Source organism: Mirounga angustirostris, unplaced genomic scaffold (genome assembly GCF_029215605.1).
Source record: "Mirounga angustirostris isolate CCGP_5_RB_7025 unplaced genomic scaffold, mMirAng1.0.hap1 SCAF_14, whole genome shotgun sequence".
NCBI lineage: Eukaryota > Metazoa > Chordata > Mammalia > Carnivora > Phocidae > Mirounga > Mirounga angustirostris.
The window spans coordinates 58,114,627-58,138,661 of record NW_026991722.1 but is presented as its reverse complement, the minus strand read 5'-3'; the positions used below and the strand labels follow the sequence as shown (position 1 = coordinate 58,138,661).

The window sequence follows — 24,035 nt, the reverse complement described above, 5'->3', positions numbered from 1 at the left end:
CCCCAAAGACACAGATGTAGTGAAAAGAAGGGCCATATGCACCCCAATGTTCATAGCAGCTACGTCCACAATAGCCAAACTGTGGAAAGAGCCGAGATGCCCTTCAACAGATGAATAGATAAAGAAGATATGGTCCGTATATACAATGGAATATTACTCAGCCATCAGAAAGGATGAATACCCAAAGGTTATTCCCTCAGGAGTAAACTAGATATTAAACTGTTCCTCAAAAAGAACTGCTAGTCTAGAACCTTACACATTGGAGCAACAGGGGAGGGTATAAGGAGAGGAGCTTTCTTTTGGAACAGTAGTATTTACAGGAGAAAGAAAGAAGTAAAGCAAATACCTTCTTGAATCCACACTCAGTGCAGGAATCAATTTCTACTAATAAATTTCTAAGAAGTATGAACTAATAATATTATGTATGAAAACCATTATATATAATTAGGGTAGCAAGAAATCTTTTAAAAAGATAACTAGAAAATTCCACACACTTGGGAGACTAAGACTTCTAAAAAACACAGGCCAAAGGAGAAATCAAAATGCGTATTTTAGGGGTGCCTGCGTGGCTCAGTCAGTTAAGCGTCTGCCTTTGGCTCAGGTCATGATCCCAGGGTGCTGGGATTGAGCCCCACGTTGGGCTCCCTGCTCAGCAGGGAGCCTGCTTCTCCCTTTCCCTTTGCGCCTCCTCCCCCAATGCATGCTCGTTCTCTCTCTCAAATAAGAAAATCTTTTAAAAATGCATATTTAAAAATATTTAGAACTAAATGATAAAAATAATACTTATCAAAACTTGTGACATCCAGCTATAAAGCAGTACTTACAGGAATGATACCATCTCTAAAATTCTTAAAACAAGCAATATATTAGTATGGCTGGATACATATACCCAAAGAGTTTAAAAACATGGACAGGAAGAATACACACTAAATTTATGACAGTGGTTATTTCTGGAAATTAAAGGAATAGGATTTTGGGGGCGTAGGGGTGGTTTACCTGCATCTGTAGCTTATTTCTATTCTACAAATAATAATAATGATGATAAAAACAATAATACCTAGTAACAGTAAGTAGGGTAAAGTATCTGTTAAATCTTGGTGGTTATTTTCTGTATTTCTATGTGAATTATTTTTCATAATTTAGAAGCTTTTAAAATATGTCATTATCTCCTAGAGTTAAATGCAAAATGTTTAAAGATAATTTTTAAAAACCTTCTGGTGGACAACAATGTGGAAGCTAAACTTGACATATTTTTATGCAAAGCTTTTCAATTTTTGTTTTTTAATAAACTTTGGAAAACAGAAAAAAAAAAAACCTGGATATTTATGCAGTTTCTTCTAAATGAATAATTCAGAAACTTGTATCTACAGGAAAGGAAACCAAATATTTAAAATATTTTAAATATTTAAAATATTTTAAATATGAGATCATACAACTTTAATTTATATTAAATACTCACATAGTAGTTGTCATTTATTTGAACCATTGGTGCATTTACACAGGCCCCTAAACATTCCACCTCTATAAGAGTGAAAAGTTTATCAGGTGTAGTCTCCCCAACCTTTATTCCTAAAAATATAAATAATCACTGTAAGGACCAGGTTATATTTTAATAGCAACGTGGCTTCAGAAAACTACAACAAATTACAGAGGTATACAAAAGTATTGAAGAACATTAATTTTCTTAAAACAACTCTGTATAATTATACTAGAACGTTCAAGGTTTTCTTAAATGGACTTATTCCTTTAAAAACAGTAAGATTTCAGGGGACTCATCTCCAGCGTTTGCTGTTACAGAGCAGTGTATTAGAATATAGTATTTTCATTTTGATTGTGATAGTTAACGTACTATTATCAGCCACACTACCAGATTGGCAAAGACTCAGAAAACTGCTAATGTCAAAGATCATTAAGACTACAAAGAAAACATACTCTCCTATCTTCAGGGAAGACATTTTGGCAAAATATAGTAAAATGTGACTCAACAATTCTACTCTTGTAAACAACCTCGGTATATAATAGGACAATCATGCAAAGATATGTATGCGTGAAAGTAACTGCATAATAACTTATAACAGAAAAACAAGGCAGACATACATATGCTACAGCCAAAATAAAGTGCAAAAAGCAAATAGACATATTTGTGTTTTTAATAATGAAAATAAGCAAAACAACATAAAATCTAAAACTAATTATACCCAACTATTAGAATTTATTTCTGAGGGTCAAATTTTGAGCAGACTCCAGCTTTCTGTTTTATATACTTCAATACAGCCCAACTATTTTTACAACATGCAAATACTTTATATTCGGTAGCAACAAGATTAAAGTATACCTCCTTTTACTTCATTTGATATGTAGAGCTATAAATGCAGCAATGGCAGTTTTATATGGAAAAATGTTCTTATAATTTTATAAATGCCACTCTAATAACATTTCAAATTTCCCTTTCTGAAGCATTCTTACTATTCTCATATCTTCTTTGTTCCAAGACTCATTTGGAAGACTACAAGGACAATACAATCACTTTTTTATGTACCACATACTATTATTACACAATGAGTGAAATTTAATTTCTAAACAATGAAAACTTTAAAACCCCTAGAAGCTTTTCAAACATACTTAATGATTATGGGAAAAAAGAGGTGAAAATTCAGCTTTGAGGCTGAGAACTAAGGAAAAATACAAAATAAGAACAAATAAAGGTGGACAACCACAGTAAGACAAAAATTTACTGAAGTACAGATCAGATCCAATAAGATGGCAAACACTGGAAAACTCAGGTAGAAATGGGTCAAATCTAGAAAGACAATCCTATTTTTCATAAAAGTTATAAATACAATGTGTCCCATACCAAGCTTTTTCTGAATGGCCTCCAGTATGCTGTCAGAGTTTCGAAGCATGCAAGGTGTGGTAGTGCAGACCTGAATGTGATACTTTCCAACTGGCTTTCGATTATACATTGTATAAAAAGTTGCTACTTCATATACTCTCATTGGAGGTACTTGTAAAACTTCTGCAACCTAAAATATTAGGAAATTTTTAAATAATTATAATATTTATTAACTGAGAATTAGGCATGTTGTAAAGAGCATAATTTCAATTTGGTAAAAATGTAAAACTTATTCATAAGCAGAAAATATACTTGTACTTGGTATTTGGGAGGTATAAGTCCTTCTACACTTAAATGCACAGAGCCCAGAAGCTAACGGTTACAGCACCTCCTCCACTTTACCCCATGCCCCGTCTCTGCAAAAATGATCTTTTTCTCTAAATCTTTGAGTCTTTCACTGTTCAGAATTTCTACTTTGATCATTTCAACACTCATATTTTATAATTTAAAATTTCTAAATAGCAAAAATTTGGTGACCACGCCCCAATAAATTAAACACTTGTATGTTTTCAACCCTTCACCAATTTTTCAAAAAGCCTTGATGTTCCTAGTGATGTACACTGCATGCAAATGGTATGGCAACCCAAAAAAGGGGCGAGACTCAAAACTCACCTATTAGTCAGTATTGATTTACAAATCTACACACTTTATATACACACAAACCACACACACAACACGTACATAACTCTCCAGAACAATTCAAAACACTACTTCTATTTCAAATCGCAACACTCTACAAAAATCGTATGGACTAGTACTTCCCAACCCTTCCAATCAAGGTATTTATAGCTTTTGACACAGTGGTGTTCAGGACCAAGGGAATCATTATCTGAGTATAACTCTCTTGATCAGGGCAAGTCTATTAAGGAAAACAAGGTTGTTTTAGCTGTTTGCTAGGGATAGTCCACATATAGTCTATCATGACTATCATCCTGGCTACAACGTTCCAGGTGACCTAACATCATTAATCTATCCGGTTGTAAGATTTGATTCTTAAAAATTATGCATATTTCCATGTTTTGACATGAAAGATGAGTTTGTTAAATGGCATTTCAGATGACAAATATGTTGAGCTTTCCTCATATTAGGGATTCTAAAGGATATGTATTCTCAAAAGACATCTAATCATGGCTCACTTGTGAAAGATAAGTATGCTAAATTTAATTTGGTGATACTAAACCAGGCATGTACCTCTGAATCTGGGAGCTCTCAAAACACACATGCTAGAGCTCTACCACTAATGCCTAACTTGAAAAAGCTCCCTTGGGGATGCTGCTCTATCTCCCTGCACCTTAGTGATGGTTAAGGTACTAATGTGTGAGCTTCTGGATATTGTTTTGGTTGTAAGGTTGGGTTTTCCTTTGGGGAGAGGGGGGAGCCAAAGAAACAGTAACATTAAAGTCTCAAATATAAAAATGGAATCTTGATTCTATTCTCTGTACACTATTTCCTGCCTCTCACACGTATATATTCAATTCTAAATAGAACAGGACAATATTTATGAAACATTTTCACCTTGCTTGTCATTTATTTTATTTCATTCTGTTAAGCTTGCCATTCAGCAAGACTTCCAACACATTTGCCATTATTAAAGATTGAATTTTGGGGACGCGTGGCTTGCTCATTCAATAGAGCGTGCAACTCTTGATCTCAGGGTTTTAAGTTCAAGCCCCCGTTGGGTGCAGAGATTATTTAAAAAAAAATAAAAATCAGGGCGCCTTGGTTGCTCAGTAGTTGAGCACCTGCCTTCGGCTCAGGTCATGATCCCAGGGTCCTGGGATCAAGCCCCGCATTGGGCTCCCTGCTCAGCGGGAAGCCTTCTTCTCCCTCTCCCTCTCCCCCTGCTTGTGTTCCCTCTCTCGCTGTGTCTCTGTCAAATAAATAAAATCTTAAAATGAATAAATAAATAAATAAAATAAAATCTTTAAAAACGTCAATTTTTGCAGAAAAGAAAAGAGCATACCTAAATCGTTATTTAGAAAGTTTGCTATTATAATACAAAAAACAATGTTAAGTAATTTAGAAAACACCCAAAGAGCTATGTGATTTACTGGGGGAAAAAAAAAACACCTGACTATATTTTACTAAGTATAGTACCAATGAAACTTGCTTTGTAACATTTTTCAGTCAAAAATAATTAAAATAATAATAAAATAATAATGGTCCATAACCATGTTAGAGTACTATACAAAGCAAATTAAGAGATATGAACAAAATCTAAAATCTGCCTATGGCATTCCATTAGATCAACTGAAGACATTCCTATTCTTTAAGAAAGATGATAATGGTCTAGCCTAATAGACCAAATAAAATTTAGAAAGTGAAAAAGAGAAATGAAGTATAGCAGAATCTCTGCAATAGTCAAGTAGCAAATGCACTGAATTGGAAATGGTCCAGTCCCAACTCTATCACTTAGGAATCATAACATAATTTGTAGAGATCTACCCTAGTTCAAAATCTTCACTGCAGATGACGAAGTAAGTCCACAGAAAAACCAGATCTCTTAGCTCAAATGTATTTTCCATTATATCACACTGGCTTCTTATTTGTGTGATTCTCATAAGAATCGTATGATTTTGTACGGCACTTCATAACTATACCCTGCAATATAATACCACAAAAATATAGTTATATTAATATAATATATATCATCAATAATACAACTATATTAATATATGAATAAATGTGAAATGTGGATTACTGTTGAAACCACAATTAGAAAAAATGAGTCTTAAAAATGTATGAATAGACCAACCTTTAAATGGGTCACCCATACCATTTCTGTATGTTGCTAATTATCAAGTCTAGGGTAGCATCAAATACTATGTATTATATAAATTTTATTAAAGCCTGTAGCCAAAGATGCAAAATAATAAAAAGATTCATATTAGCTGTGAGCAGATCCTTTTCTCCATTATTTTAGTGTCTAAACAGCACATTAATTTTCGGAGTACCTTGACAGCAAATTATACACATGTGGAATCTTTTATCTTTACTATGGCCATTTCTCTCAAACAGGGAAAAAAGAGAAAACTACTTTCACTATAATGCCTTTACTATTTCCTGCAAGGATAAAAAGCTCTACCTTTTCAGTTCTCCACATTATTAAAAGAACCAACAAAAACACACATCTGAGGAAACATAAATGATTAAAAGCTTCAAATTCCTAGATTCTGACATTAGTAACCATCAGAGGAATTTCTACATAAGAAAGAAATTCATACACAGTCTCTCCTCTTTTCAAACTAATGTAAAAATGAATTTGGTACCTTGTTCATAGCAGAGATGGGTAGCCATCCATTCTGTCTCTGGGCTAAATCCAGGACTGGAAGTACAGCTGCTGCTTTATGTCCTTCTGGATAGTTTTTTACAATTGCCTCTATCCTCTGTATCAAAGAAAAAGCACATATTTTGATACATCTGGAAAATATTAAATATTTTGTAAATTAATTATACTGTTAATTTAGTCATACCTTATAGTTTTCTGGTGTGAAATCAAATGGAGTATCTGGGTTATTCTCAGGAGTATCTCTGTGCTATATAAAGGGAAAAAATGTTTTCCAAAATTATCAAAATTCCCTCAAAAGTATGAACAGCTCTGTATATTACTATACTACTACTGATCACTTAATCTCTTCACTTTAATTCTGACATTAATCTATCCTTGCATCAAAAAGAATGGCTAATTATTAAATACACATGACTATGATTAACAAAGTAATGTTAACAGAATTCAAAATTTCAGAAAAGTTTTAGAAATCACTCTTTAATAATTAAGAGAACTAGTTGTAGGACCAAACCCCAAAAAAGTATTATCCAACTTGATTAGAGAACAGGATCTTTTTTTTTTTTAAAGATTTTATTTATTTATTTGACAGAGAGAGAGTCAGTGAGAGAGGGAACACAAGCAAGGGGAGTGTGAGAGGGAGAAGCAGGCTTCCCACGGAGCAGGGAGTCCGATGCGGGGCTGGATCCCAGGACCCCGGGATCACGACCTGAGCCGAAGGCAGACGCTTAACGACTGAGCCACCCAGGCGCCCCGAGAACAGGATCTTCTAATGTAATTACCAAAAAAACTCAATCGCTGGAACACTTATAAAATCAAGACACAAAATTTTGAGTATGCACATAACATGCATTCTTCCAAAGGTGTGTATCAGATTATCAAAAGGACCCACTGTTAGGAAGGTACACAAGCATCACCTCTTCCCCACATAACAAAAACCAGTTAATGGCAAGAAGCTTTATTTCTTTTCTACAAAGAGAACAGGCCCTCTTAAAAACCTGACAAGAAATGGCATGTCAACAGGAAATCAAATGAGTCACACTGAGATTAACACTTACATCAATTAATGTTTAGTATGTTTGGTGAACACAGAACTGAATCCCTCAATATGTTAACTCTTAAAGTTCTGCTTTTTCAAAGATATAAAAGAGGAAAAGAAAATGGAAACTTTGGACAATGATTTCAAATATGTGGCAAATTTAATACTTTTAGACAAACATGAAAAAATATAAAGCAGCAATCTACTCAATAGATGGCTAACTCATTTATTAAGATTCAGCCTGGAAATAATTCAGTTAACAAAACTGTACCACTAACTCTAAATCATCCTACAAAGCTACTAAATTGCCTTTAAACAACACAAGATTGATCCCTGTAAACTGTGCCTTATCACAGAAAGGAGATACATTATCTTATCTCTGAATTGTACAACTAAGCTGGTGAGTTCATGGACATCTACCTGTAGTTAAACCCTGGAAACCAAAAATATAAAGGAACTACTACTAATGTATTCACTGTATTACTAAAATCCATGAGTTTTAAACTAGTACCGTTTTGGGATTCCCCAAGTTGCAGCCACAGAATCTTTAGTCAGCCAGTATGACTGATTTTTAAGAACCCAAAGTGAGACTATTTAGAAGATAGTCCCTGCCATCACTTTAGCTGAGATTTGTTTTTAATCAAAGAATCAGTTGAGGGCTCACAGTAATTTCACCAAAAAAATAATGTCAATTCAGAGCTACCCTGGTGTCAACTTAAACTCAAGAGGTTCAACTGGAATCACACATCTTTTGAAATTTAATGAATTTAATTAGCTATATTTCAATCACCACAATGGCTAGCATATACCAAAGACATTGGGGTTTAAGATATCTTGGATTGTTACAGTAGTTTTACCCAAATTTCCAAGTCTTTACATTCTGAAGAAATTGGAGTACTTACCACAAATAAGGCTCCTCCAGCTCCATTTTGCACAGCTGTCTTATGTAAATTCCTTATATGTCTCCCCTAAAATTTTAAGAAAATTTAGTAAATCATAAGCCTTAAGAAATTTTTCATGAGTAAATACCTTAAGATCCATAATTTAAAACAACAGACTCAACTTATGTAAGTAAAAGATCTTAGGAGATATGGCTCACTGTGCTACACCCTGCCCATCTCTATTTCAGGAGAGGTATAAAGAAATGGAAATCCAAGGTAAGGTTATTAACCTGCCTAAGATAACACGAGTCCACGGAAGAACCAGGTCCACAACCTATTATCTCCTAAGTCATGTACCCTTTCTATTACACTCTTGTCAGCATGCATTAGGAGAGTTGATATTCCATTAATTTATGGCCTTTCACTTTTTTCTGAATCAAGCTGGATGCCAGCTTTCATTTAATGTGGGCTTTCATAAACATATTTTCATTCTGTACAAATGAATCATATACTCTTCCACAAATGAGTCAAGTATAGCCCCCTTTTCAATTCTTTATGAATTAGTTTAGAAACTCCAGTCATAAAGTTTCAGAAAGCTGCTTGTGATGCTATGCAGTGACCATAGTCAGTTGTTTTAGAAGGAATTCATTTGATTATTTGCCGTTGCATTTTATTTCTCTTTGTCCTGTTGCTTCCCCCCCCCAACACACTTACCACCCTCCCTGCCACCACCAAAAGCAATTCAATCACTATTCAGAAACCCTCTGATTTCTGAGTTCTACTAATCACACAATGGTAGAATACTGGATTATGAATTAAATACAAGATTATACTGGTACCCCTGATGCCTGTCCAGAACCTAGACTGAGATAAACATAAAACTAAGGCCATAGTTCCCAAATAATACTGTTAAAAAAAACAAACAACACCAGCATAAAGCTTTGAAAAATTAACTGAAACTAAAATTTAGAAGATAGTCCCTGCCATCACTTTAGCTGAGATTTGTTTTTAATCAAAGAACAATTTTTACTGAGTAACATTAGTGAATTACTTAACTAAATTCTGAGAAGAAACAAAAGACTTCATAATAAAGTAAAGAAGAATGGATTTAAGAGAAGAGAAAGCATCCAGTCTCCTCTTTTCCTAACTTCTGAACCCTAACATTTTGTTTACTTTACTGACTCTTTACCCACCCCCTCAGGGGAGGTTGTCCTCAGGGCTCAGCTCTGTCCTAGGTTCTTTTCTCCACAGATTTTTTTGCCCCTTCAAGCTTATTCATTCTCATATGCTTAACTCCATGCTGACGATTCCTGGATCTTATACACATTTGATGACAAAAAATTAACAACCGGAAGAGATCATAAACACATATAAATCAATGAGGAAAATGAATAAATATGAACAAAAATGTCACAATATAACTGCTAATGACCTAACTAGTAATTTAAAACATGCATGTGATCATCAAGACAGCATGGTACTCACACAAAAACAGACACATAGATCAATGGAACAGAAAAGAGAGCCCAGAAATGGACCCTCAACTTTATGGTCAACTAATCTTCGACAAATCAGGAAAGAATATCCAATGGAAAAAAGAACAGTCTCTTCAATAAATGGTGCTGGGAAAATTGGACAGCCACATGCAGAAGAATGAAACGGGACCATTCTTACATGATACACAAGGATAAACTCAAAATGGATGAAAGACCTAAATGTGAGACAGGAATCCATCAAAATCCTAGAGAACACAGACAGTAACCTCTTTGATCTTGGCTGCAGCAACTTCTTGCAAGACACGTCTCTGAAGGCAAGGGAAACAAAAGTAAAAATGAACTATTGGGACTTCAAGATAAAAAGCTTCTGCATGGCAAAGGATAGTTAACAAAACTAAAAGGCAACCTACAGAATGGGAGAAGATATTTGCAAATGACATAACAGATAAAGGGCTGGTATCCAAGATCTATAAAGAACTCATCAAACTCGGGGCACCTGGATGGCTCAGATGGTTAAGAGTCTGCCTTCGGCTCAGGTCATGATCCCAGGGTCCTGGGATCGAGCCCTGCATCAGGCTCCCTGCTCAGCGGGGGGCCTGCTTCTCCCCTTCCCTCTGCTTCTCCCCCTGCTCATATTCTCTCTCTCTCTGTATCTCAAATGAATAAATTAAAAAAAAACTTATCAAACTCAACACCCAAAAAACAAATAATCCAGTCAAGAAATTGGAAGAAGATATGAACAGACACTTCTCCAAAGAAGACATACAAATGGCCAACAGACACATGAAAAAATGCTCCACATCACTTGGTATCAGGGAAATACAAATCAAAACCACAAAACCAGTTAGAATGGCTAAAATTAACAAGAAAATTAACAAGACTGGGAACAACAAATGTTGGCGAGGATGTGGAGAAAGGGAAACCCTCTTATACTGTTGGTGGGAATGCCAGCTGGTACAGGCCCTCTGGAAAACATGAAGGTTCCTCAAGAAGTTAAAAATAGAGCTACCCTGGGGCGCCTGGGTAGCTCAGTCAGTTGGGTGTCTGCCTTTGGCTCAGGTCATGGTCCCAGGTCCTGGGATCGAGTCCCATATCGGGCTCCCTGCTTGGCATGAAGCCTGCTACTCCCTCTCCCACTCCCCCTGCTTGTGTTCCCTCTCTCGCTGTCTCTCTCTCTGTCAAATAAATAAATAAAATCTTAAAAAAAAAAACAAACAACTACCCTATGACCCAACAAGTGCAATACTGGGTATCTACCCCAAAGATACAGATGTAGTGAGAAGAAGGGGCACATACACCCCAATGTTCATAGCAGCAATGTCCACAATAGCCAAACTGTGGAAGGAGCCAAGATGTCCTTCAACAGATGAATGGATAAAGATGATGTGGTTTATACATACAATGAAATCTTAGTCAGCCATCAGAAAAGATGAATACCTACCATTTACATTGACATGGATGGACCTGGAGGGGATTATGCTAAGTGAAGAAGTCAAACAGCGAAAGACAATTATCATATGGTTTCACTCATATGTGGAATATAAGGAATAGTACAGAGAATAATGGGGGAAGGGAGGGAAAACTGAATGGGAAGAAATCAGAGAGGGAGACAAACCATGAAAGGCTCTTGACTCTGGGAAACAAACTGAGGGTTGCGGAAAGGGAGGTGAGTGGGGGGTGTGGGGTAACTGGGTGATGGGCATTAAGGAGGGCACGTGATATGATGAGCACTGGGTGTTATACGCAACTAATGAATCACTGAACATTACATCAAAAATTAATGATTTATTATATGTTGGCTAATTGAATTTAAATAAGAAAATAAAAATAAAATAATACAACAGACATGTTTAAATGAGATAACATTTCCAGCTATCAAATTAGTACTGGTTTTTTTTTTTTTAAAGATAACAGTTCTGTTGAGTGAATGGAAGTAGGTATGCTTATACATTAGGTAAAAATTGATACAGCCTTTTAGGAGAGCAAATTGATATGGTGTATGGACAGACTAAAGAAAGCTTCCATCTTTTAATTTATTAATTCTACTTCTAGAATTTTATCCAAAAAACAGTATAAAATGAGGATAAAGGTGTATACAGAAATATATTCTCTGTATTGTTCTGGCAAAACACAAGCAACCAAAAAGCCCAACATAGAAAGGTTTTAACTAAATAATAATTCCAACAAAAATCATACTATGTAGCTGCCAAAAATTGTTATTTTCTAAAAATAATGACACTGAAAGATGTATTTATGCCACAATCACAACTGGAAAATATCAGGGTTAAATAAAACAGAAAAGCATAAACTACCATCCCAATTTATTCAATATAGACACTAATGAAAAGATTGGAAGGCCATAACAATTTAAAGTGCTTATCTCTGTTATTATGATGTTAACAAGATTATAAGGGATTCTTATTTTCATACTGTTTCTTGTATTTTTCTCTATTTTCCATGCTTCTTATGTAGCATGGATTAATTGACAAACAAAAAATCTTATTTAAAACAAAACATTCATCAGGGCGCCTGGTTGGCTCAGTCAGTTAAGCACACAATTCTTAATGCCACCTCAGGTCATGACTCAGGGTCCTGGGATAGAGCCCCGGGTGCAACTCCACACTCAGCGGGGAGTATACTTGAGGATTCTCTTCCTCTGCCCTTCTGTGCACACACACATACAATCTCTCTCTCAAATAAATAAATCTTAAAAAACAATAAAACAAAACATTCATCAAGTACAAAATGAAATTTACCACCTCTACTATTAATCCTATTTACCCTTCCAACTTCCCTATATATTATCAAATTAAACACCACTAATCTCTAAGTTAAAAGAGCTTCAGTTTTGGGTCAATATTTGATCCCTTCCCCATTATTCCAGTATCTGTCACATAACTTTACTTAAAATGAAAAATACGGGAAAAAAGAAAAATACCGAAATAATCTTGAAAATTGGTCTCTGGGGCTAGGTAGCTATATACTGGAAAATCTATTTTGAGGCACTCTCTGGCTGACCTGTAATTCTGGATATGCACATGAGTTTACACACACAGGCACTTCTGTCCAAAATTATGTGTTTTAAAGTCCAAATCACTGAAAACAGACTACTGATTGAAAACAGGAAAAAACAGCTAAACCATAGAAAAAATGCTAGAGTTTCAGATTAAAAAAATTTTTTTTTTACTAACATGTGACTTTACACAAGTCACTTAATTTTTTTAAGACTCAATTTCTGCACCTATAAAACAGGGATGTTTAATTACTGGAGTGCTTTGAGGTTCAAATAATAAAGTTTCTCTGAAAATACTATATAACCTATTAAAGCATTATCACATTTGCTTAGCTAATAGGATAAAACATTTAATAACTGAAAAAGGGAAGATTTAAACAACTGCATTTTAAGAACTAAACAGATTTTAAAATTGCACTTTGTTAGCTGACTCTAACAAAGAGTCACTGTCACATTGTCACAAAGAACAGATTAGTGACAGCTTCCTGAACTTCCACATAATTATTTTTATTCTTTATATCCACATAAGACCATCAGTTTTTCTGGCGAAAGTATATTATAGATGGTTGAAAAATACTATCTCCTCTCATCAGTCAAATTAACTTATAAATTTTTTTTTACTTAAAGTGGGGAAGAAGTAATAGTGCTGGTAGACAATTTTCATGTTTCTGCACATCTCTGCACCCGAGAAGAGGCACTAGCCACTGACACCTCTCGTTCCAGACTGTCTTTTCAAGGATTTTTGTAGAGGATATCTCCCTCTCAGGCAAACACTGGGCAAGTTCTCTTGCAGCTGGAGTTGGGTTCCTCAGTTACGATGCACAGCATTCACCCAGGTTGCTCTATGTCACTCCCATGGGATGTGAGGGTGAAGGAGAACCAATATGAACAAGAAGTTTATGCTACCTGCATGGCCTGAGTAATAAAGTCTTCACAGTTCTTGACAAGAAGATAAAAATCTACAAATACACCAGTCTGCATGTCCCACTAATTTTTCAAAATATAGAAAATGTAATAAAATAGAGAACTAATATAGAGGTATTACAAGAAACCAGTAACAGTGGCTGTCTCTGAAAAAGGGGATCAAGATGTGGAGTGGGAAGGAAATTTACTCTTTAATATATGCAATACATTTAATATATTCACCATAATATATATTTCCCTGTACCCCATTCTTTAATGTATATTTTATACTTACTACAATATATATATCCTTGCATACTGTTTGAATTGTCATGTATATGTATTACATTTCAATTTTTTTTTAAGATTTTATTTATTTATTTGACACAGAGAGAGAATACAAGTAGGGGGAGCGGGAGAGGGAGAAGCAGGCTCCCTGCTGAGCAGGGAGCCCGATGTGGGGCTTGATCCCAGGACTCTGGGATCATGACCTGAGCCAAAGGCAGACACTCAACTGACTGAACCACCCAGGTACCCCAACATTTCATTTTTTAAAAATAAATAGTCTTTAGTCCTTTTCCTCTCTATCACTACTCCATTTCAGACATTATTCCAGGTCTGTGCATTACTCTAATAGCTTTCTGGCTGACTCTTCCCTAGTCCAAATCATCCTGCCTAATGTCGCCAAACTAACTGTTGAAATACTGTCTTTCTGACAGTGGAAAGGGACCAATACCAAACAGGTCAATTTCATCATTTCTAAAAGCCACATTTTCCACAGTTTAACATCTCAGGAATTGGGATCTACCCCTGGTACTTAATATTCCATAAATATACTATTGGCAGAAAGACAATATAGCCGAGTTGTTAAAAGCCGAGCTCCAGAGCCACTTTCCTCATCTATAAAACTGTACTAACAACAGTACATACTTCATAGGACTGTTGTAAAGATTAAAAGAGATAAGCTATGTAAAGTGCTTATGTACTTATCTACTGCCTGGCATGTAGTAAGTACTATATTAGTTTTACCTATCATTATCTATTATAGAAGTACTATCTGTCAGTCACTAAGCTTTTTACACATTTAATTCTCACAACTTTCATGAAAGATGGTTATTATTTCCAGATTTAAATGACTTATGAAAACTTCTCAAGATCATGTAACTAATTATTGGTAGAACTCACACTGGATCTTAGGGCTAATGCTTACAAGGTTATGGCCTTATTATTAGCCACCTGAATGGAACTATTTGAGGATATCAGAGCTCCAGAAGTATAGAGTAGATCTAGGAAATCAAGCAGTTTAATGAAGAAAATCCTGGAATGCATCCATACATAGGGAGACAGATTAGAAATGAAAAGACCTGCCTCCTCCATTGGCTCACCATATTCCCATTTACAGACAGAAGTATGTACATATGCCCTCTATTTAAAACAAGCTATTTACTGTTTTTTTTAACATTAAAAAAAAAAACGTAAATATCACGCTTTTCCTACAGAAAACCTAAATATACATACATTAGCATAGCATTTGAGCAACTTAATTTCAATGTATGAAGCCAGAACTTCTTCAAAATAGTAGGAAAAAGGCTCAGATAATTTGTTTATAAAACAATGAACAAGCAAAATAGGGTAACTGATAAATATTAGCCCTCATTGTTACTCAACTGGCATAAACTGTTACTCATTCATATCAAGTTAGCACATGGCCATTTTCAAAGCTGCCTTGTTTTTTGACATCTTTAAGAGCTTCACCTATTTTACATTCATTATAACATCCACATCAGACACTTGCAATAAAGGAATAAATTAAGATATAAAAAATCTGAATTAACATCTTTACACTACTTAATAAGCCATTTGAATTTAGTTTCACCCTGGAATGAAGAGGCATTCCAGGACCAATTATTGGTGTTGGAACTGGAAATAAACAACTTAGCTGGACTGGACTGATGTCAAGAGTAAGCAGAGTTTTCCCCCCTTAAAGTCTACTCTTTTCACCAGACTAGAGTCTAGTTTCTCACTAGACTCTAAAGTATCTATTGAATTCAGTGAACGCCAATGAAAATTCAAGTAACTTTTTTTAAATACACAAGAATAATTTGACATACAGCACAGAATTAATAGTGGACTTCAATTCCAGCTTATTCTTTTTTTCAGAGTGTTTCAGAAGGAACAGAGATTTACAACAGGCAAATAATGGCAGTGTTTTCTTTAAATTCAACTTGAATGGTTCTGTGTTAAGTACTTCAAGATACCTTTTTTTCACTGACTCCTCAAAAATCTACGGTTAGTTATTATTATTTCCATTTTACTTTTAAAGAAACTTAGGCTCAGAAACAGTAACCTGCCCTATACCACACAATTAGTGACTGAGACGAAGTCTGAGCCCAGGCCTTTTGGATCTAAGTCATCTGCTCTATTAGCCCTTCTCTTTTTAATCATCATTTGCATTACCAATACTACTAGCTCAAAATGACAAAAATTTAAATTTTATATTCTTCCACCCACTCCCCAAGAACAGAATCTTTCATGGGCCCTACATTTGTTTTTTTAGTTTCTTCTGTTGCTCACACATTAACAGTATCCACTCTGCTCACCTTTCAGTTCTATCAGTTATTTGCACTATGAAAGGCCACATCCAACCAGAGGAACTTCATAAAGGATAAGGAAGCTGCAAAACAAAACTGACAGAATCAGTAACCTAATTAGTCAGAAAAACAGGACTAAGGTCAAGCAACTGAAAATCGGTGTTTTCCTCTATTAGCAACTAATTCAGACAAGGAATATACCTTTCACACTACCCCCAAACATTCACAGATTAAATCCATAATATATGTGTGCACCTGCAGGGAGGTCACAACTCACATGTGAAACATCAGGTAAAGGATAAGTGATACTGGCTCCCTCTGTACTTTCTTGCCATTGTTCACCAATTACCTACTCGCCTATTGCCTACAGCCTCCCCCACTGCCAGCTCAAGCAAAAGCCATTTCTTTCAGCTGTCTAGAGCAAAGACATGCAGAGAACACAAAAAGCTCCCCCAAGAGTCTTTGTGTATGATACACTCAGAGTAGGTATTTCTACATTTTAAATAAAATTTTCAGTACATTCTAGTTTAATAAAGTAGGTGATGGCTGCACTAATAAAAACTGTGATACCTATTTCAAGGATAGTGATAATAAATACAAGTGCTTACTCTGCATCAGAGACTGTGCTACAAACTTTATAAATACTATAACTCACTTACTCCTCCCAGCAACCCTACCATATAGGTATTATTATCATCCCGTTTTAGAGATGTGGAAACTAAGGCTCAAAGAACAAAGGAAAAAATTTTCCCTAGGTCGCAGTTAAATAAATGAAAAGCCAAACATAGGTTTGCCTGACATGAACCTTAACCTTCACTTTGCCTTAACCACTAAAATTAAGTTTTGTTATATTTTCAAATATACATGGGAGGGCTCTTACAAATGTCTTCCAAATAAAGTTCCATCAATAATTTAAAAATGTTAATTCAGATTAAAGAAATCTAAGTGATTTTTCTAGCACTGTAAGAGAATTAACAAGCAAAATCTGGCCAAATTATATAACAGAAAAGTTACACGAAAAGCCAGGTTTTATAGGAGCATTACAGATTAAGATGACCATATCAACGGCAACAATACTGTCTATCCTGATTACAAATCAAACAAAGCACTCTATGTAAAATCTAATGTGGATACAAACAACACTCAGATGTTCTAAGGATAGGAATACTTCATAGAAATCAAACATCCAAACATCATTTCAGTCAGGAGACCTAGGTTCAGTCTCATCTTCACCAATTACAGTACTGTAACCTTGGGCAAGTTACTCTACCTCTCTGTACCTAGGTTTGCTCACCTATAAAATCAAAGCATAGTACTCATGTACTGGCCAACTATCATTATTATTATTATTGGAACTTTAAATAGTAACACTCCAGTCTCCCATTGTCTTTTCTTCTTGTGCCCCTAAAATGAAGGCAATACGCCTCAATAATCACAAAAACAGATGAGACCCTAAATAATTACAAGTTGATTTTAAGAGCAAACATTCATTTTCAAGTTTAAGTGATTTTAAGAGCTTTTAACTTAAAGAATCAACTGGTAAAACTTAAGCACTTTTTTGGGGGGGGGGTTTAACTTGAAAATCAAACAAACATGAGCAAATGCTGTATAAATGTAAACTGTTTTATTTTCTCGTCCTAAGGACTAATACTCAAAATAAACATATATTACTTAAAATTTAATAAGCTTATGACCAGGAGGAGTTCAATATGTGTATTTTTAAAGCATCATTGGTCATTCTTTTGATCCAGTTTGGGAATTACTGCTTTAGGCTATATGGTATCTATATCCTAGCATGCAGGTGATGGATTTTACAAATGGTCTTCAAAATGTAATGATGCCAAGAACAAGAAATGCTAGGTGATCTTTTCCAACCCAGAATCTTTGCAAGTACTGAAGAATATTAAGGAGTATTTAGTCAGTGATAATGAGGAACTTCCTTCTCCGTACTTCAAAATATCAAGGATATGTACTACATATTGCTATAAATGTAGCCATCTGAACAGAGCATGACATTATCTGTGTTTTTCAAACTGTGTAATTTTTTCATGGTACTATCATGATAGTCCCTTAGGAACAAAACTGTATCCATCATGACCAAAGTTAACCTCCTCCTCTTATCCCCTCTGCTCTCTTCCTTAAGTGAAGTGCAAACACTTCTCTAGCCTGTTCACACTGACAAACCCTTCTACTATTATAGCACCTATTAAGTTTAAATCTTCACCATACATACCAATTTTCCTCAGTAAACTTGAACTTAGAAAAGCAGTTAAAAGAAAAAAACAAACAAATGGGACTTGCAAACAAACCCAGTTCAGGCTCCTACTACTGTGTAATTTGGGGCATATTTGTCTGGGAATCTTCAGCTGTCTCACCTACAAAATGGGGTAACACCCAGGAAAGTATCCCACAAATAAGGCACTTTCCCTCCTAATAACCAGGCAAAGAAAAAGGTGTTTAAACATGTTGTCTTTAGTGTTTGTTGAATGAAAAAAATTTCCTACAACTATGTTTCCTGACCTGAAAGTGGTGGGTAAGTCAAGGTTTCTCAATGGAAAACCAAACTGACATGGTCAATGAACCTATAATTTATTTGACATGGTCAATGAATCTATAATTTATTACCCAAAGTACTGGGCTGATATTAAACAGTGGCCAAAGAGAAGGGAAGTTCAGCTATTCATATCTTTGAAATGGAGACTGAGTTCACATATCCAATACAAAGATCTGTATTTGTAATGTGCAACAGTGGCCTGCTGAACCTCACTGAATAAATTAAAAATTTGTACATTTTCTCTTTCCCCTTAAGTATTTAAGGCCATGGCAGGTGGAGTAATGATGCCCCCAAAATACCCACTTCCTAATCCTGGGAAATTGTAAATATATTAATATGCGTAGCAAAAGAGAAATTGTAAATATATTAATATTCATAGCAAAAGAGAACTATGGCTGCAGATGGAATTAAGATTGCTAATCAGCTGACCTTAAAATAGGGAGATTCCTATTCTGACTTATCAGGGTGGGTTCAAGGCAATCATAGAGCCCTTTAAATGTGGAAGAGGGAGCAAAAGAAAGGATATGTCACAAATGATGGAAACAGTCAGTGATGTGAGAGCTTAACCTGCCCTTGCTGGCTATGAAGATGGAAGAAAGGGGCCATGAGCCAACACATACGGGCAGCTTTTTCTAGAAGCGGGAAGAGCTAAGAAAACAGACTGTCCCCTACAGTATTCCAATAGCTCTGCCAACACCTTGATTTTAGCCCAGTGAGACCCATGTCAAACTTTTAACCTACAGAATCGTAAGATAATAAATCTGTTATGTCACCAAGTTTGTGGTAATATGTTAGAGCAACAATAGAAAACTAAAATAAATGCTCAAAAAAAAAAAAAGAACTCCTTTAGAGTCCTTGAGCCAAAATGGATACCCTGGGGCACTGCAAAATCAGGTTTAAGAACCTCTAATGGAATGGGAAAACATTTCATTCTACAGAACTTAAAATTTAGAAAGAAAAATGCCACCACAGGAGGTTCCACTTGTAGAACAACTGAGTAGATATTATCAGGCCAAACCACTAACAACTATAAACTCTGGACAAACTTTTTTTTTTTTTTAATTTTTTTTAAATTTATTTGCGAGAGAGAGAGAATGAGAGACAGAGAGCATGAGAGGGAGGAGGGTCAGAAGCAGACTCCCTGCTGAGCAGGGAGCCTGATGTGGGACTCGATCCCAGGACTCCAGGATCATGACCTGAGCCGAAGGCAGTCGCTTAACCAACTGAGCCACCCAGGCGCCCCTGGACAAACTATTTTTTAAAAAATAAAAAACCCAAAACACTTTCCGAAGGCATTGGAGAACAACAAAACGCAGACAGACACAGAAGGGGAGTCTATACTTAGATGAAGCCAATGAAGGTTTTTTTGCTTTACACTTTACATATTTTAGCCTGAAGGCAGACCCCTGTCAATCCTGCGCTGGGCAGCTAAAACTCTAAGAGAAAACCTGTAGCCTTAATGGCTTGAAGAATCACAGGACAGTCTGGGACAACCACAGGCATGATGGGAAAGTGGGAAATCCAAGAAAAGGAAAAGCCAGAGGGAAGCCCCCAAGTTCTGTGCCTGACCCCAAACCATGCATACACACGGGGCCAACTCCAAGCAGCCCAGCTAAAAGAACTGAACCAGTATTTGAGGTGCTGCCCAAAAGGGAGTTGGATTATAGTTCGAGTTCAATTGAGTTAACAGCCTGCCACAACAAAAACAAACACCAACGGAGGAATAACAAAATCTAGAGTTTCTATGACGTATCGTTCACAATGTCCAGGATAAAATCCAAAATTACTCAACATAAAACAACAACAGAACAGCCCATTTTCCAGAAAAAAAAGACAATCAACCACGCAACAATTTCAAAACTGCTGAACCCATGCTTAAGGACATAAAAAAATATATATCTTCAATAAATGAAAAAATCAAATAGAAACTATAAAAAAGAACCAAAATTCTAAAGCTGAAAATACAATGTTTAAAAACACCACAACTCCCTCACTCCTACTGAACTAAGCAGTGGCCTGGGAATGAGGCAGTGATGAGCTGCAAAGTGATGTCAACACTACAGAAAGCCATGGGAAATTACTGAAGAAGAGAATAAGCCTATTCTGTGTATCTACTGCTCCATAATTCACTTTTTAGGCAATTCTTGATAATTACTAAATAAGGTATTATTGTACTTTACAGGAAAAAAAATGAGACTTAAGAAATTAAGAAATATGGTTCAAGGTCACACAACTATTGTCTTGAAGGCACTTCTAGACAGTACTAAGTTATGGGTATTTTTAAAGCAATGATAAACTGAAGTCGGTAGCTAAAGAAATTGGCAGTTAGCTAATACAACAGAAATTATAACAAAATAAGCAATTTCTTTGAAAATGTAAATGGTTTCCTTAATGGTTTCTCTTTTAGCAAAGGAACTTTATTAGTGGGACCTCTTACACTTTTCCTGATTTTTCCTAGGTCATTCTGGCATTCTATTTTAAAAAAGGTTAGAAGGGCCTGGTTATATAAGTTATAGAACATCCTCACAATGGAATGCCACACAGCATTAAAAATGACAGTACAGAAATGTTTACTGGTAAGGAAAGTGGATCAAAAATGTTTTGTAAGAAAAAACAGCCTACAAAACAATGTGAACAATACCATCCAATTTTACCAAAAAAAAAAATCCCATCAGGCCTGTTAATTGCAGACACAAAAATGTTAACATTTTGGTCATTTCCAGGCTGATGAGACTATGGGTAATTTTTATCTTTTGAGCTTATTCTGTTTGCTGTTCCCAATATTATGTTTTTCTTACAATCAAACCATCATGCTGTACACTTTAAACTTCTGAGATTTGTCAATTATTGCTCAAAACTAGAAAAAAATGAAAAACAACAAAAACTTAGATTTATTCATCAATTCAACAAGTATTTCTGGGGTTCATACTACATATGATTCAGGTAATATTTTACAAAGAAAAAAACAGCTGCAGAAACTAACATAAGACGTGATTGAAATTTTCTTCCACTACCTGAATATATTCTATTGTTTAAACTGCTTTTCAATGTATACCTCTAATAACCCTTTGCCTCAAAAACTGAAGAAGTTAAAATCTATCTGTCCTCTTATTTCTATCCTTTCTACTAGTAGACAAGGTCTGATCCTCATCACCTCTGACCTGGGGTTTTGCAAGAGTCTCTTATCTATTTAGTCTCTCTGCCTCTGGCTCTGATCAAACGTATTCCCTCACTCCCATGCAGCCATCTATCCAATAGAGAGAAAACTGACCTGTCTCTCTGCTCCTTTAAAATCCTTCCGGGCTCAGCACTGCCTCTAAGATAAAGCCAAATTCTTTGACATGGCATGCAAAGAGCTCCGACATCCGGGCCCTGCCCACCTGTCTTATTTCATCTCTGGATTCACCTTACTTCCAATAATGGAGTCCAGCAACACTGCTTGAGGCTTCTTACATGCACCAAGCTTTTCCCTGCCAACTATCAACAGACTTTTCTTATGTTGTCCTTTCCACCTATCATATTCCCTCCCTAATATATGTGGCCTTATCACCAATTTGTTAGTATCGCCTCCAGGAAAAATCTTACACCACTTTGAAACCAAACTGACCTTATTCGTATCTCTTAACACTGTACTCTTACACTGTATATTTACCTCAAAGTTTCTCTTACATGAAACTATCGACTCCACAAGAACAGGGATTGTCTAAATCTGTTTTATCTGTAATATGGGGAAATAACAGTACCAACCTCACAAATGAGATTTAGAATGTAAACATTTAACAATGTGTGCTTGGCACATGGAAAGTATTCACCAAATGTTACCTATCACTATTATCCACCAGCAGTGCAGTAGGACCTCAAATGTTTATTGAAAGACTAAACTCTGCAAACTGGAATATCCCTCCCATTTTATGACCAAGAAAACTAAGTGAGAGACATCAAAGCCCAGTGTGACAAAGCTAGAAAAGGCAGTGAAACCACCAACCATATTCAGGTCTAACTCTAAAGCCCTGAAATATGCTATACTACTATGCACTATTTCCCTGTCTTCTGCTAAGAACTGACTCAACCTTTCTATTTTACTGCTAGGAAAAAAAAAAGCTTCTTTCCAGTAAATGCTGTTATAATCGTCATTCCTGGAGTCACCATTTCTAAATTAACTTGAATGAATGTTTCGACCCAAGACTCAATTTCCTTGCCTAAAACAAGTTCATGTACTTGGAACTCAGAAGCCCATTCATGCTCTTAAAATCCTTCTGGGTGCAGTTATTTGTGGTGGTGTTCTTTCACAGAGTTAGTACGATACGATTATTTACCGAACTCTTCCGATATGCAAAATACGCTCTTCACTACATCAAACACCTCTTCGCCTAAGGAAACGCTCTCTACGCTTTCAACACGCAAGCCAGAGCCTACAATTTCAGAGTCCTCTCCAATGCGCTGCAACCTGACAGCAAGGTCACCAGGCTGATAGGCAAGGTGCCTCCTTTGTGGGCGGGGGTTCTTCGAAACCTATCTGGCCGACGTCGGCCCGGCCTCTGTTCCGCGACAGGGCGAAACAGCAACACACAGACCACCGGGCGGCCCCTCCTTCTTCCTCTCCTTGACCACATTAGGCGTAAACTTCCCAGTTCTGTGGGGGAGGCCACGCACCCGCCGCAGCTACGTCTGCGACCCTCCCTCGGAGCTCCTCGCTCGCAGTGGAGCTGTGGCGGCCTGCCTGGCTGGGAGAGGGCGAAGGCCGCAGCGTCCTTGCCGCCGCCTGCAGGCCGTCCAGAGCCCAGCGCTCTCGTATGCCCACCACAAAAGGAGACACCGAGAAAGAGAAAAGGGCGGCGGCAGTGCCCGGGCTTATTCCGAACCTCCTTACCCACTGGGCGGTGAGACCAGCCGCCTTGGCCTGGAGCGCCGCGCAGAAGAACATGGCGGACCAAATTGTTGGCCTTTCCCTGCGGCACTGGGCGAGAATCCCGAGCGAGCCTGGGACGCACGGCGTGCGCGCTCCCGAGCCCAGGCCTATGGAGTCCAGGGCGGCGCGTCCCTCCCTAGGACGAGGCGGCGGGGGCGCGCGAAGGCTCGCGGGGGCTGCTGGGGCCTAGTGGGCGGAGACTTCCCCAGGGAGGGGCGGGGCGAAGACCAGCCAGGTCCATAAAAGGCTGGGTCCCACAGCCTGTGGCTGGGCATCTCAACCTTGAAAGGAAGCGGCCGTGAGCTGTTCCTTGGGCTTCTAGGGAATGTAACGCCGATCTGGATTTATGGGGTGAGCTTCCATCCTGGAGAGCCTTTTGGGGATTTAACCACCTACTTTTTTTTTTATCGTGGTTACTTAAAAAAAAGATTCCGTTGTAACTCCTTGTAAATCATATTTTACAAGTTATA

The 24,035-nt window shown here is 36.7% G+C and overlaps 1 protein-coding gene across 1 annotated transcript in view; it reads right to left on the bottom strand.

The window, feature by feature from the left end:
* NDUFV2 (NADH:ubiquinone oxidoreductase core subunit V2) overlaps positions 1-23,684 on the bottom strand; it is a 35,582-nt gene extending 11,898 nt beyond the window's left edge. The window contains exons 1-6 of the mRNA XM_045887034.3: positions 23,527-23,684; positions 8,121-8,186; positions 6,367-6,429; positions 6,163-6,279; positions 2,855-3,023; positions 1,460-1,569 (exon numbers count right to left, since the gene is read on the bottom strand). Of these exons, the coding sequence (XP_045742990.1) occupies positions 1,460-1,569; positions 2,855-3,023; positions 6,163-6,279; positions 6,367-6,429; positions 8,121-8,186; positions 23,527-23,580 (579 nt within the window). The 5' untranslated portion in view covers positions 23,581-23,684. The remainder of the gene's footprint in view (positions 1-1,459; positions 1,570-2,854; positions 3,024-6,162; positions 6,280-6,366; positions 6,430-8,120; positions 8,187-23,526) is intronic.
* Positions 23,685-24,035: the final 351 nt, after the last annotated feature.